This window comes from Manacus vitellinus, unplaced genomic scaffold, assembly GCF_001715985.3.
Source record: "Manacus vitellinus isolate BGI_N305 unplaced genomic scaffold, ASM171598v3 scaffold_37_pilon, whole genome shotgun sequence".
Classification (NCBI taxonomy): Eukaryota; Metazoa; Chordata; class Aves; order Passeriformes; family Pipridae; genus Manacus; species Manacus vitellinus.
The window spans coordinates 7,080,915-7,096,459 of record NW_021940517.1 but is presented as its reverse complement, the minus strand read 5'-3'; the positions used below and the strand labels follow the sequence as shown (position 1 = coordinate 7,096,459).

The following is a 15,545-nucleotide window of genomic DNA, read 5'->3' as shown; positions in this document are numbered from 1 at the left end:
CAAAATACATACGGAAATGTCACTGTGATATCACAAGATGCAGAATATAATAGAAGTAAACCAATAAAACAGTTTCTGGTATGCACGCGCTTCAAGATCTTCTGATAAAAAGTGCTTCAGAAATGTGAAAGATTATCACCATCTCCCTCATGACATCTAAGGATATGGCATAATGCAAGGCTAAAACCTGGAGTTCAAACTTCTGTTTGAGACGTTGAGAGAGCTTCTATCTTTTGCTTTGGCTGAGATTCATGACTAGTAAGAACTCCTAGTGTAAATGACATTTGAAGCAGCATACAAAATCCTATCAGGTGGCTGTTAGCCCCAGAAAACTTGACCTGAACATTCAGCTGGCTTCACTAGGTACATATAGCTGCACTAAAAGATATGACTGAAACATAAAGACTTACCTTTGCACTACAGGTATGCATAACAACTCCAACAATAAACTAAGGCCTAAATCTAAGGCCTGAGAGCAGCCTTAGATTTACTATTTTCTTATCAATATAAATTGTTGATTCACACAATACAACATCATGTAGCGTTCATGGTTCTTTGGTTGCCCAACCAGAGTTGCAGCAGTGGACCACAAGCCAGGCTGGAGTCCTTGATTTTTCATCAGATGTACGAATGCACATAGGTAAATTAAACAACCTTTTATCCTCACATAAGAGAGTTTCATTGCTAATTTCATTGCTAAATAGTAATCATTCAAATTATTTACAGCATTTTGCGTTATTTTCTGTGCACCACATACAGTTTACAGTAGTTAGGACTTTCAAATAGTAATACAATTATAAATCTTTGAGCCTTATCAATTTTTGCTATGGTGCTGAGTCAGCATTCCAACACTAACCAAAAATATAGCCATGAGGATGATAAAATCATAGAATTGTTAAGGTTGGAAAAAAAAAATCTAAGGTCATCAAGTCCAATCATCAATATATGTAATATCTATAAATAAGTAACAAGACATGCTGCGAACTGTTTAAAATTTAATTGTCCATTAGTAAATCATACAGCCTAGAGTTTCCAAAACTCTACAAGAGATGGAAGTTCTTTAGAGTTTTCTCATTTCCTTTCGGCTGCAGGCATCAAAGGGAAAGGTCTGTGCCATTCTTGTACAGCACACGGTTGGGAAAATAGCTATTTTGAATAATATACAGAGGAGAGATTCCAAGGCCTTCTCACATTAATCTTAAATACAACAAGCAATTTTTAGGGTTCTTTTCCCTTTTTGTGAAGGGAGATGTATAAGCTTCTATAATGAAGTCCCCAGGAGTTAAACATCCAAGCTATTTAATTTTATAGCAGATCTCTGGACATGTTGTTACTTCCTGAACACACGGGGTATTTTTCCGCTTCAGCTTTCTTTAAGCCACATACAGTACAATCTCAGCCTATCACGGAGGAGGTGAAATCAGATCTTCATCTTGTGTTTGCATTTGATGACTCTAAAGTAACGTCCCCCTTTTCAAATTATCTTGTAAACAAAGGAGGATAGTTACTCTAGCTTGCTTCTGGACTTTGGCACTAGTACTGCACATTGCAATGTCTAAGCCTGCCAATCACATTTTAAAAGCTTGATTGAGCAAAATATGTGTTCATAGTATGTCATGTAGTTTTAAAATAACATAGAAAGTAAAACACCAAGTGTCACATAAGAGAAAATTCAATACAGACTTTAAAATAAAATCATACGCAAGTCCCATTCTGGTGAGTGCTGCATCATTTGAGGTCTTCTGAAAGATCACTTTTGCCTCTTAATGCTGAGAAATCTTCTCACACTTGGAAATAATTGTAGTTTTAGTATGTATTTCATAGAATCATAGAATGGTTTGGGTAGAAAGGGACCTCAAATATCATCTCATTCCAACCCACCCTGCCATGGACACCTTCCACTAAACCAGGTTGCTCAAAGCCCCATCCAACCTGGCCTTGAAAACTTCCAGGGATGGGGCAGCCACAACTTCTCTGGGCAACCTGTGCCAATGCCTCACTACTCTCACAGTAAAGAATTTCTTCCTAATATCCAACCCAAACCTACCCTCTTTCAGTTTAAAGCCATTCCCCCTTGTCCTGTCACTACATGTCCTTATAGAAAGGCCCTCTCCAACCTTCTTATGGGCTCCCTTCAAGTACTGGAATAGGTCATTCCAGAACCTTCACTTCTCAAGGCTGAACAATCCCAATTTTCTCAGCCTTTCCTCATAAGTGAGGTGCTCCTAAAAACATTTTCAGTAAAGTTGAGCAAAGGATTCCTTTTACAGTCATTTTTAGCAATATCATACAGCCAGTACAGCACAGACAATAAGTCATAAAATTCAAGTACTGCCTGAAATGTATTTTTTTTTGCAAAAGCCACAGTTCTGAAGCTAGATTCATCTCTCATTAGAATCAAGCTTCTGCTTATTGAAAAAAAATGTAAACAATTATATGTCTTAACCTTATCATTTCAATATCTAATTCTGGTTGGTCCCTCTCCCCACTTAACCCAACTTATGTATCTACTCTTGGAAACCTTTTGTGAAGCAGCTACTGTTAAAGAATCTAAGATTATTTAGCTGAGCAAATTTAAACAGTCTTTAAGTAATTGAAAGGCACAGAAGGAGGTTCATCCTACTACAAGTAGGATGAAATTCAGAGGTACATTTTAACCTTTTCATTTTAGCTTCTGGAGTTATTTTTAACATATTCAGAAAAAACATTCAGTGTGTGGGACATGAAATGCACAGCAAAAAGAGCAAAAGATATGATACACCCCCATTCTTATAGTACCATGCTCTCAAATGCTCTCAAAAGCTGCATTTGCAATGGTATTAAATTGTGCTTGAAAACATTCTATATAGAGGTTCTGGTCACTCCAGAAGTTTACACTTTGCAGTAGAGGACAGTAAAAAGAGGCACTAAGCCTCTACTCCCTGTTATCATAACAACAGTCTGGACTCAGAATTCTCAGGAGAAAGACAGAATACTGACGGTAAAGTTTCTACTAGCAAATAGTATGAAACTTTGTCAGAGGACATAGCCTCACTTTCTCACACACAAGCAGAGTTGTACTCAAAAGACTACTGGATTGGCTTGTTCCACTGGCAAAACCTGTTTCCCAGCCCAATCTCCACCCTCAGCTGCTGCTAGGGAACACCGCCTAAGTGATCTCCCTCCTTTCCCATTGGCATTTCCCCAGTTCCTCAAAGATGATGTGATAACTTCGAAGCTGCTTAAGCAACTGTCACAGAATCAGTTTAGAGTACAGACTATGGTTCTACTTAGGAAGCATCAGCTAGTAAACGTTTGGAGTCTGGTGACAGCTGGTGTACCACTTTGATTCATATGTGCTTTCAGTTCAAGGAAGTTTGCATACTCTGTTTTCAGAGACGAATGTGTATCTTTTTCTTTCCAAAGGAAAGAAAATCCATATGTTCTTCCAAGAGGTGCTCTGATACTTTCCTGAAGCACAGTCACTTGAAATGCTTTGCTTCATTCATTTCTTTCAGTTCTGCTTTTAATCACATTGCTGTTTTGTCCTCACAAGAAACACAATCTGTTTCAGCTAAGTTCTACAGTGAAAAAGTGAACTGACACATTTTTCCCAGGTATTCTGGGTCACATCTGTTACTACACTAGGTCTTCAGTTGAATTTTGTACAAACATCATAACTCTCAAGCAGCTGAGGTCAGATCCAGAGAGACAGTAGGAATTTAGGTAGCTAATTCCTAAGAAACTTTTTATTGCTATTCTTTAATCCTAAAGGCATCCAAACTGTCATAGGAGTCCTAATTTTTCTCAAATTGCTAAAATTCCACTTCTGCACATGCCAAGAAATATTTTGGTCTTCATATGGTTTCAAAGTAGCTTGCAGCCTACTTTATAATTAACCTGGAGCAGCGGCTAAAGTAGGCATTTCTCCATAGAGTATGATGTCCCTGTATCAAAAGACCTCCACAGATTATTAAAATGATGATGCAGTGGCCCAAAGTGAAATAAAGAAAGAAAAAAAACAGCCAACAAATAAATGAAAACAGGAGAAACAATAGATTTAAAAGAAGACTTATTTTAAATTACATTCAGATAAAAGCGAAAATCCTACTAAACAATGGTCAGGAGTTGATTGTTAAGTTTTAGAAGTCTTGCTCTGAGAATGTACGTGATTTTTAGCTTGGGATTTGATTTGTAGATGTCAGTAGAATAGTAACAAAAATTCCAGCATTACAAAAGGATTAAAAATAGAAAATATTTAATGAAAGGTAATTTGGGGGAAGATGACTCTCTTTCTTTTAATAAAGATGTAAATATCATAGAATAAAGTCAGAGTAATGATTAGAAATAATAACAGAGCAACAGGAGACCATGTAATTTATCTACGACAACAAATAATGGTAACACAGCTCAGTTAGGAAAAACCAGAGAAATAGCAAAGGTAAACATTTACAAAAAAAGCAGTCAATTAATAAGCCCAAGGCAGAACACCAGTAACTCAGTCCTGACCCCAGGTAAACTCTGTGTATCATACTAAGTTCAATGGACTTGTTTTGTGATTACGCTTTATTTATTTTGGGGGGAGGGATAGTGGGTGTGTGTTTCAGCAAGGGAAGAATTGCCCTATGCCTAACACAGGACTACTGAGGCAGCAGCTGCGGCCCTTCACCTGTTGAGAGCTGCTGGGATGGCTCCTTATCACCGATTAAATTTAGCAAGGCAAATGGAACCCCATGACACAGAAGTGAGGACAGATTTTGTAAGAAAGACATTCCATCCATGAACAGCCAGCACTGCTCTAAACAATAATACAGTCCTGCTACTCCATGGCATATCCAGTTTCTGCCAGGAGATGGTTTTTACTACTCATTGCCTGTAAACCACAAATACTGGATTAGAGTGACTCTTGACATCCTTTGTTACAGCAAGCACAAGCAGGATTTTGGCACAGCTGATTGCTGCAGTCCCATGAGAAACCAGGAACTACCGCCCTGCCTGGAACACAAGACATGACAGACCCAGATTTCCTCTCTGCTATTGCTTGCTTCAATAGAGAAAACAAGACCTTTGTCCTGGGCACACAAGAGATAAGTGACCAATCTGCCAGCTCTAACTGTCATCTCTGGCAACTGAGTGGCTTGTGTCCTGAAGCACAGAGCCTAATATCCTTCCCAAAAAGTTTATATTATTGCTTTTGACACATGCAGGTTTCTTGGAGACCTTCATACAACACATTTTTGGTTTGTGTTTTTTGGTGGGTTTGCTGAGTTTTGCTCTGTGTTTTTTGGGGATTCATTATTTGGTTGTTTGTTTTGTTTTTTTTTTAACTTAAGCCCCTACATTTTTGCTTTAATTTTTTTAATACTTCATTGAACATTCCCATGATTTTGTGTTGTAAGGCAAAGATACCAAAAGCATCCAATCTACTTGCTCAGTATTAGTTCATATATACTCAACTTCTCTTACACCTTCCCTAGATGTAGTAGTCTTTTTGTCTCCTCTTTCTAAAAACAGCTAGAAAACCCTGATTCAAATCCTTGTCCTGAAAATAACATTAAGCCAAACTCAATTGAAACCTCCCACATCTCAGAAGGCAGCATCTTAACCCAGGGGCCAGACTAGAATATGACAGAAGCAAGTCTGGAGCTTCTCCAAAGGAATTCTCCCTGAGAAGAAAGTAGACACTCAGGCAGACAGAATGACTCTCTGACTTCACGTTTATACTACTTAATACAAGTGTTTCCAGGACTGATGTATTTGGAGGCCGACAGCCTCGGGGATAGTAGCTTGTGACTACCCTGTCCCAGAACACCCTGTAGCCTTCAACCACTTGGCTTCAGATCCAAACAGTTGGCTTATTCAATGTAATCCTTCTTTTCTGGCATCTTTCTCAACCTCCCTTGCCATCATTTCCTTTGATTTTCTTAGAAGTACTCCAATATAAAAAACACTGTCGCAGGGCGAAGCACAACCTCGCTTTGCGTCGAGATCATCTACAGCAAATTACCTTTTCCCGGAGATGTTGTTTTCAAGTCATAAACAATTCTTAAAAGAGAAATAAAGTTCCCAAAGTTTGGCATCCTCACCCTGGTGAATAGCTGCAATTCATCCCACCAATTTAAATAATCTATAAGCGCTACAGTCAGAGCAACAGTACAGTGAAGCTTCAGTTTTCTGTTGGAGTCAGGAGTGACTACTAGTGAGACCAATCTGAGTTTAATCCATCACAAAGTTTCCATATTTTCATATAAGAAGCAACAGAGAATCTTATGACTGGTCTCTCATTTGGTATGAATTATGAAATGTATTTATTTGGTGTGTATTAATGAGATACTACAGGCATCGCCAGGGACACAGCCCACATATTCTGACAGCATCAACATAAAATATGCATTTTACATTTAATTCAAGTATGAGACCAAAAAAAATCCACTTTCCCTAAAGCCTCTGTGAACTATCCTCTTTCTATTTAAGTCAAATTCACATTTTTCCATAAGGTATGAGAGACACAGGTAGTTTCATCCATCTGAGGGTTCTACTGTAAGAGACTACATATCTTATGATGTCTTTGCAATGCTCCATTGTGATGCTTTCATGGCACTACCTCATATTCCATGGATCCGTTAAGATCTGTAATGAACTTTCTTTTGCAGTGCATCCACTTAATCCAGCATAACATCACAGCCTGTTACTTTTTGTAAATAAAGGCACAGTTAAGTTTCTCTGGCAAGTCATCAGTAGCAATGCTTATGACAGTCAGACCTAAGCAAGAACATCCTTATGAATCAAATGATACATGCATTAACTCCTCGTACTGCTTGCCAGTAAAACTCCTGTAAGTTATTTAACGTGAATGCAAAACTTTCCCTGAAAGCCATGTTTCTTCTCTACTAGCCCTTAAACCAAGCACTTTCAAACTAACAGCCAGTGTCACCATTTATCTACAGCTACTGCGTACTCTCTTCATAACACAGCAAGCAGAAACCCAAATTCAGTATATTGCAGATCTTGGGGGACATTCCTTGCAGTGGAGCACAACACACTCATCCTCAGTGTCAACAGTGAAACTGGTACAAGCCAAATTCTGGAGGAGATGCTGCTTTGCACGAACCACCCTGCAGACAATTACATTACAGGCTTCGAAAGTGGTTGAATACTAACAGTTCTCTTACTGTCTTGACTCCTGTGGCTCAGAGGAATGACCACCTGACCTTAATCAAAAGATTTAAAACATGCACTGCCATCACAGAAGATGCAACTTCTCACCCCTCCTCTGCAAATCCCTAAATCAGGGCAAGGCTCTCCTAGCTTCCTTCTAGTGGGTATCTTGCCAACCCTATCACAACAGAGAAGGATCTTTTTCAGCATCCTTCTGGTATGCAAATGTTAAGTGAAATCTACAGCTGTATTTGTGTTTCAGATGAAGGCAAAAATACTCAAAGCTGGACAGTCAGAATAAGACTTATGGTCTGTTTACATAAAGTGCCATGGGACATCCTTGCACTGAGAAGACTCTTTCCAAAAACAAACATAAAAATACAGGCCCCAAGTTCCTAAATCAGCATTTCCTATCCTTCCCTATCTATTTTCCTTCAAAAAAAGAAGTCACTGTACTCTTCATATCTTGCAACACAGCTAATATCAAGCAATATCAATTTCTTCAATTACTTCATTCTGCTTACAGTTCATGTAGTGCAGTATTCTCATATTGCACCAATATGGGATAAGAACGCAGACATTGCCAAGAGTAGTGAAAACACCACCCAGAAGAGTGAGTGCAAAAAATTACTTCATTTTTATTGTTAGTAATAAAAGACATGAGTACAGATGGCCCCACAACAAAGCCAACCAGAAAGAACTGCTTCAGCACGATGATTCATGACATCTAGCACTGACACAAGCAACAACCATAGATATGTATAAGGTCATAATTACAGAGAGTTTCCAAGACAGACATTATTTAAATGCACACAGTTGTATAGTCTTACTGTTTATGTTGTCAATTATTAGTGATCTAATTGCTTTCTCTTACACATGGCTTGTATGGCCTTCTGCATGACTGCTTAAGTTGCACAGGGAGGAATAAAGTCTTTAGAAGAGAAACCTCCTGCTAGTCACTTCTACAATCTGCTGAAGCCTCACCACCAGCCCATTTCACTGCCCTTTGTTTGCCCGTCCTTTAGGCAGCTTGTGACAGTCCTGTGACAGCCCATGTGTGCTGCAACATAAACTGCTTTCAAGTAACAATTTGCCTTTACTGTGTTTATTCTGCAAACTCCCTCCATTTATGATTTTTTTCCAAATTCTTAAATGACTTTATCACTTTCTTCAAGGATTTTCTCTAGTGAGTAAGAAGTCAAGGAATATAATAAGGACAGGAAGGAACAAGTGAAGTTAGGGATGCTATATTTAAACACTTTCCCTACATATTTTATATAGAAAACTAAAAGGTTATGAAAGAAGCCTTGTCCTCTGTGCAAGGAGTAGGTGTGCATTTATTTACATGATGAATGACAAATTCAGTAAGCTGAACATATGGAACATCCTTGTGCTCCCTGCAATTTCACTTATGCACAAGAAGCAACCCTCAGTTGGTACCACCAGTACCAGAGTTCTCTTTTCTGCTTTTATTCTTACTGTACTTGGCAAAGGGAGGGCATTTCAGGTGCACAGTTTGTAATAGTACAGCATTTTTTAAATGTTCAAACACTTCTGAACAGCTGTTTGAAGTGACCAGGCAGGTTCTGCTCTTTGTCTCCCGTTTTCATGGCCATTTCAAGAGCCTTGAAATATTTCTTGCACAGGTGCAGACTTAATTAGGGAGAAAAAATGCACCTCACCAGAAATCTGCAGGCTCTGGGGAGTATTTGAAAAAGTGTTGGTCATACTACATTAATCTGGATTTATACCTGTCTACCCTGCACAAGTTATTGATATTAAATAGGAATCAAGTGCAGTTAAAGATTACTACATAAAAGAAGAAACAGACAGATTTTGTTAAAAGGGGCCCAATGCAAAGGACTATTGGACATAGAAGGAAGTACCACCATTTGATCTATAATATTGACCTATTACATCAATGATGACTAAATGAACTTCAGTTTATGAAACGGACAGAAATAATGATAACTCATGCATTTCAGACCTCTGTCTGTTCTGAGGATATGCCATTTAAGTGGAGTTCTCTAATGGGTTTTCCATTTGGACAATGGTACCTTGCGTCTTCTTTTCTTGTAGGGCCTCTATGATCAAGTCAGCCACACATGTAGGGCCAGGTTATGCCTTGCCCTTAAGAAGATATGCAGTGGGTAAGAGATATCTCTGCCTGAACTGTATTACTGAATTCAAACACATTAAAATATGTGGCTATGTATTACCAGGCAGTACTAAGGTGTTACGAACTCAGTCCCACCCCCACCGTCCTGATTGTGAACATTTTTTGATTGATTTATCTCTGAAATCAATATTACCAGATTTAAAAATAATAAACTGCAGGGACTGTGGATTGGATTTGTCTGGTTAAAAAAAAAAAAAAAAGAGAAGTTACATGCAGTACACTGTGTAAGAACATATAGAAAAGCAGGATACCTTTTTCTTTTTAAAAAGGGTTATTATAGAAAAAATAATTTGAATAAAAAAATAGCTCTCGGACAAAATAATTTACATTTTATAGTAACAGACAGTGTAACTGATTAGGAATGAGAACAAGCATCATAAGGTCAATTAGGCACCTTAAGTTTAAAGTGCCTTACAGTTTTACTGAAAGTAAAAAAATAAAAAAAGTAAAAATTTGAGTGCTGAAGTATTATCACAATTCCATGTTTTTTCCACTCACAGTATTACTATACATTGATTAATGTTTAGAAATTTATTCACTGAGAACATTCAACTGTCACAAGCATGTCACTTTCTCTCTTCACACAAACTTTAACTCTAGTTATTAATATGCAGACGGGGGAAGTGTTGTGTGGACACCCATAACCCTGGTTTACTTTTTACAAACACAACCTCCTTATAACAGGCAGACACCCTAATCTCTAGACTCAATGACAACTATTTATAGCAATATTTACAGGACAAGCACTGCCTGTTTGAAATCAGTCAGGAAGCGCCAAAATAAGATCAAGTAAGCAAATTATTAAATTATTAATATCTGCTGATTACATTTCCCATAATAGAAGGAGTGCTAACTCGGGGGCAGGGAGGGGGGAATAAAAAAATAAACAGTGCATCTTTTATAGTAGTATCAACGTATTGCCAAGACTCAAAGCCCTCTGGTTGGACAAATTTTAGGGTGATTCTTTTAACGCTTTTCTTATTTGACAAGCCTTTGTTATTTATTTCAGTGAGCTGCATTCAAATCACCAGAGCCCAGCTCCCCAGCACAAACGTCTCCACTCATCCTTTAGAAATCTGTCCACTATGCTCTTCAGTGAAATCCGATTGCTGAAAAAAAAAGTGCTTATAAAAACTATAGTCAGATGAATGCTTCCTCAAGCTTTTCAAAACAACAATGAAACCTGCTATTTAGAAGAAAATAAGCATTATCTTTTAGTCTTTTACATGCAAACGTTAAATGGAAATTGACAGTAAAATATGAAACTGAAGTTTAACTTCATCAGTAGGCTCCGCTTAGCAGTTTTCCCCTCTCCGCCCAAATCAGCCTGAAAGAAACGCACAGGAGACACCCCCAAAATAATTTAAAAGTTCAAAGAAAGAGATGGGCATTAGGCAGGATTTTCGAAACCGCCAGTGATTTCAAGGTGGGGGGACCTGACAACCTGGCTTTTAACGCTGAATTAGGGCGGGTTTCAAATACGGGTGATGAATCCTACACAAAACATGCCTCTCACACACGAGAGTCTGGGAAGTAACAATTACTGGGGAGCCCAAGCGCCGCCGCCCCCCGAACGCCCGGGGCCGGAGGTCGCACCGTCCCCGCGGCCCTGGACATGCGGGGGCCGGCGGGCCCCGGCCCCTCTCCCACAGCCCCAGCTGCCCCCAAACCAGCCCCTCTTATCTCCGCGGCGGCCCTGAGGGGGTCCAGGCCTCCCCGGAAGGCCTCCGGCGCCTTCCCTTACCCGTGGTGGAGAGGACGGTGCTGGCGAAGAAGAGGGAGGAGGTGAAGTCCCAGTTCCAGTTTCCCGAGGCGTTGCTGAGCACCGAGACGCCGTAGTTGCTGGCCTCCAGCACCCGCATCAGGAACTGCTCCAGCTGCTGCTCTGAGAGGCAGGCATGCTCCTCCAGGAAGCGCTGCTTCAGCTTGCCCAGCTCCTGGCGCAGCAGGTCCTCGTAGGGCAGCTCCACCGAGGAGAAGACCACAGCGCCGAACACCAGGGTTAGAGCAAGGTAGCCAGCAACCAGCAGGGCGAAGCACCAGCGGAGCGGTGCTGCCTCCACCAAGCCGCACGCAGGAACTGCCCGCCAGCGACTGGCAGCATCTTCCCGAAGCCGGGGCCGGCTTGCGCCCCGGGCCGGGCCGGGATGCCGAGGGGGAGCGGGGGTTGAGGGACAGAGGGAAGGGAAGGGGGAGCGCGGCCGGCGCCTGCCCCCTGTGCGGCCGCTGGCTGACTTTGGAGGCGCGGAGCCGCGCTGATGTGGCGCTCACGTGGGCCGCCGGCGCAGGTACCGCGGCGAGGGAGGAGGAGGAGGGAGGGAGGCAGCGGCCTCCTGTGCTGCTGATTTGCTGCCCCGCCGCCGCAGCCGCCCGGTCCCGCCGCTCTCCCGCCCCACGCCTCTGCCGCTGGCTGCCGGGGCGCCGGCGCTTTCTCTCGTTTCTGTTCCTTGTCAATGAGTAACGCGTGGGGAGCGCGGGGGATCCCCCGCTGGCGCTCAGCGAAGCCGATCCAGAGCGCCCCGGCCCCGCGCTGCAGCGGCGGTTTATTCCCATTTCCACACAAAGTCTCTGGAGATTTCTTTGCCTCGCTGTTCCCCACCCCCTACAGTTGGAAACTCCCAAAACAGCAATTCCTTCCACTATTGAGTTGTTTTATTAGTGCTATTTATTTATTCATTCACATTTCAAAGAAGAATAAGGTGACGCAGTGTGAAGCAGTAGGCTGAATTTCATTCAGTTCAGGACATGACGAGTTCAAAGAAACTCAGATATTGGGCAATAATGTCCTCCCTCAGGTCCATAGCTTCAAAATGGGGCCTTTTAGGGGTGCAATTCAAACTAGCTGACCTCCATACAACTAGCAACTCTCCATACAAGCTAAAGGAGTCTTTGCCACTGTGCTGGGTTTCTGGAGACACTTTTTAATGGTGTGAAGTGCCCAGCTAGCGCTCAAAGCAGCGTCCAGGATGAATACAAAGGCACTGTTCAGCCATCCCGCTGTGTAGTCACAGCCAGTGATCTTTGCAAGTTTCACTTTGAATGCTTCTTTCTTCATCCATCTCAAACTCTGGCCAGCAACCACACAGTTAACTTACCAGATGAAGTTCCCCACCAGATGAAAAGCATCAGTGAAAATTAGAGCTTCCTAAAGTATCCCTTAGGGGTGAATAAAGGCAGCTTCTGGTAAAGGAGAGAGACGAGATTCTCATTCTCGGATCACATCCTGCCAGGCTCTGCCAGTTCCCTTTCACCTCTCAGCTGATGGCAATTTATACTACAGTCACAAAGTAGTAGCTTGTAAATTAGAACCCTACTAGGGCTGAGCCAATGAATTTGGACAGAGTAAATCAAATCCAGCAACCTATCTTAAGCTCTGAGGTACCCCTCAAAGCTGTAAGGGCTACCATGGGAAAAGAGAGAAAAATGAAAGGCACAAAATAATGTTTTATGCCAGAAACTTTAAACAATGTGTCAACATTTCCTGTTATAGGACGGCTACATGAAACTGTGGGATTAATCTGGCCTGGCAGAACAGCTCATCCAGTTCCTGGTCCATTCCCCACTGCCAGCCATAGCTGAGCTATTCCAGGGACTTAAATATGGCCCGCACTCCCACTAGCCTTGTTTTATGATCAAAATGTAAATATGTTCGTACATGCAAAAAGCAGCTGCTTGAATGCTTGGTCAGTAGTGCGCTTGGGGGATGTGGCAGGTACATACGAGACAGGCCGAGCAGGCAGACTCTCGATGCTGTGCCAGGAACGCACAGATGTGCTGGCCCACACGTGTGTGTCTGTGCATCATACAGCTGGGGAGGGGGCACTGTGGACACTTGCGTGTTTTAGTATACAGGTTAAGTTTTCCCCCGTGGCTGAACTCCTCGACTGTTGCAAATGGTTCCAAACTATTTATATGTAGAAATTGTAGCACCCAACAGAAGTGCAGCATAATTAAATTAGGGCAAGGGCTTGAAATGAGGAGCTGAAGAAAATCCATGCTGTATATCCAGAAGTTAATTGACAAAAGGACAGAGGCAGAGATGTCACATCCCTATACCACCACTTTAGCACCTTTCATCAGCATCAGTGTATTTTTATAATATAAACTAGTGATGTGTAGGAAAAAGGCAATTTCAGTCAATAGCAATAAAAATTGATTATACTGTCTGAGAGTGTAATGCAGACAAGCTTTGGAAGGGAGTATTCCAAACAAATGTTTGCTTGCATTGCACTAAGGCAGCATGAATTTAAACATTGTTACAGAAAAACAGGTCAAGGAACCTCATTGATTGATTTGGTATGCTTAACTAACTCCATCCAATTAGTTAGTCACTTGTCCCCTCAAATTCCAAATGACTGAGTACCTCTATCTCTAATAGAAAAAACATTTAAAACAGTACATGTGACATACTGGAATCCATTTTGATCAAATGTACTAGCTATGGTAGGTTTCATAATACAATTTTTAATTTATTTCAACATCTGGTAGGTACAGTTGATTTCGCGATAGAGAATGGTCATATCTTTGCTATAAAACAGTATTTTCCCAACCTTCAAGCTAAATATTTGTTTAAAGGTTAGAAAATGTTTGCCTAAGAACACACCTCACTTCAGTGGTCATAGGAAACTGTAGCTGGGTAGCTGAACAGTTTTATTTACCAGCCTCCTTCAGTTTTCCATTTTTATGAATCACTCATTCTCCATTTTTAGAAGCCGCTCACACTTAGAGGCTTGCTGGGATGAGAGAAAAGAGGACTCTGCTGAATAGAGCCTGTACTACTCTTCTAACTTGATTTTTCCCCCCACAATTTTTTGGAGGTGTGGGCTGAGGGAAACAATGGCAGAGTATCGCAGCTGTGTCACCAAAGCATTCAAGTTCTTGCTTCCAAAGCAAACATCTAAACGGTCTGAGTTTTAGCCACCATTATTAATGTTCATGTTTAACTCAAAGCCTTTAACATACCTGGTAATTTAATTACAGATTTCTTTGGGATAGGTGTGCAGAAAGGTGTCTTAATATTCAGTTTTCTGACTTCAAGTGATTGTATTTACATAATACATTTCCTGTTATAGATAATATCCTATGTAATGTAATTATGTCATTCCAGTTTAATTCCAAAGTATGCTGTAACCATTTTCACATTGTTTTGCTCGTCAAGGATCAGGCTAATCAAGGATTCAATGTGCTGAATTCAGTGTTATGTACTATATAACAGAAAGTCCCAACATGCTTCAGCAGGGAGTGACTGAAGTTGTGGAGCAGACTGTTACAGACCAGTCTTTTCCCAGCAGAAGTTTCATTCTACTGTGATCGTCCCTCTCAACAAAACATGAATCCTGTTTATTAATAAAGTATACCACATCGTCACATCATTCATCCACCAGCTATGCTCAGAAAGTGCTGGAGAAGTCCAGCTGCAAGCAGAGTGAAGAAACCCACTATTGGTAGATACTGGTGCTCTCTATTGCACAACTCCCCTCTGAGCTACAGAAAATGCAAGTACAGGTTGCCTGTCTACAAGGGGAGAAGAGAAGACAGACACTCTAATCCACCACTGAACTGAGACAGAAGCCACAGCTGTGCCCCGGGGTGCTAGAAAACCACAGAGAAAGTTATTAGTCTCTCTAACTCTGCTTCCTGGGGACATAGGACAACTCCCCTATCACATCCCTCAGCTAGCAGCTTCTGTAGCATAGTCCAGAGGCTGAGAAAATCCTCTCTTGTACATGAGAAGTGTAAGGCCCTCTGAGAACTGTGTAAATCACAGACATTTTCTGTTAGGAGAAGTGAAATTGAAGTAAAAAGGTTTTGTGTTCATGGCAAGTCTGTTTTCCTCTGAGATTTTTGGTTAACTAAAAGAATCTTTATACTGACACATTTCCAATAAAATGCTGAGGGGCTTGAAACACCGGAAGACAAAGAGATGGTGGCTAGAGGAAGAGGACAGCCTGGTGGCAGACAGTGACTAGAGAGGGGGACCACTGTACTCTAGTCTTCTGTCCAGTGAATGAAAATGAAAATAGATAAAAATAGTAGCTTCAGTGAAAAGCAAGAATAGCTCACAACAGTGCTTCAGCGCCCAGAGACTAGCCTATGCTGAGTGACATATGCCAAAGAGGAGATTTGACACTGGGGTTCGGCTGCTGTAATCACTGAGCTCTAGTCTGTGAGCAGGAATGAGTCTGAGGAAAAGGAAGACACCCATGTTTAGCAGTGTTACTAATATCAA

The 15,545-nt window shown here is 41.3% G+C and overlaps 1 protein-coding gene across 1 annotated transcript in view; it reads right to left on the bottom strand.

Moving 5' to 3' along the window:
- The window catches only part of KCNK1 (potassium two pore domain channel subfamily K member 1), a 35,345-nt gene extending 22,974 nt beyond the window's left edge, over positions 1 to 12,371 (bottom strand). Inside the window, exons 1-2 of the mRNA XM_008920153.3 lie at positions 12,191 to 12,371; positions 11,061 to 11,582 (exon numbers count right to left, since the gene is read on the bottom strand). Coding sequence (XP_008918401.3) covers positions 11,061 to 11,582; positions 12,191 to 12,371 — 703 coding nt within the window. The remainder of the gene's footprint in view (positions 1 to 11,060; positions 11,583 to 12,190) is intronic.
- Positions 12,372 to 15,545: the final 3,174 nt, after the last annotated feature.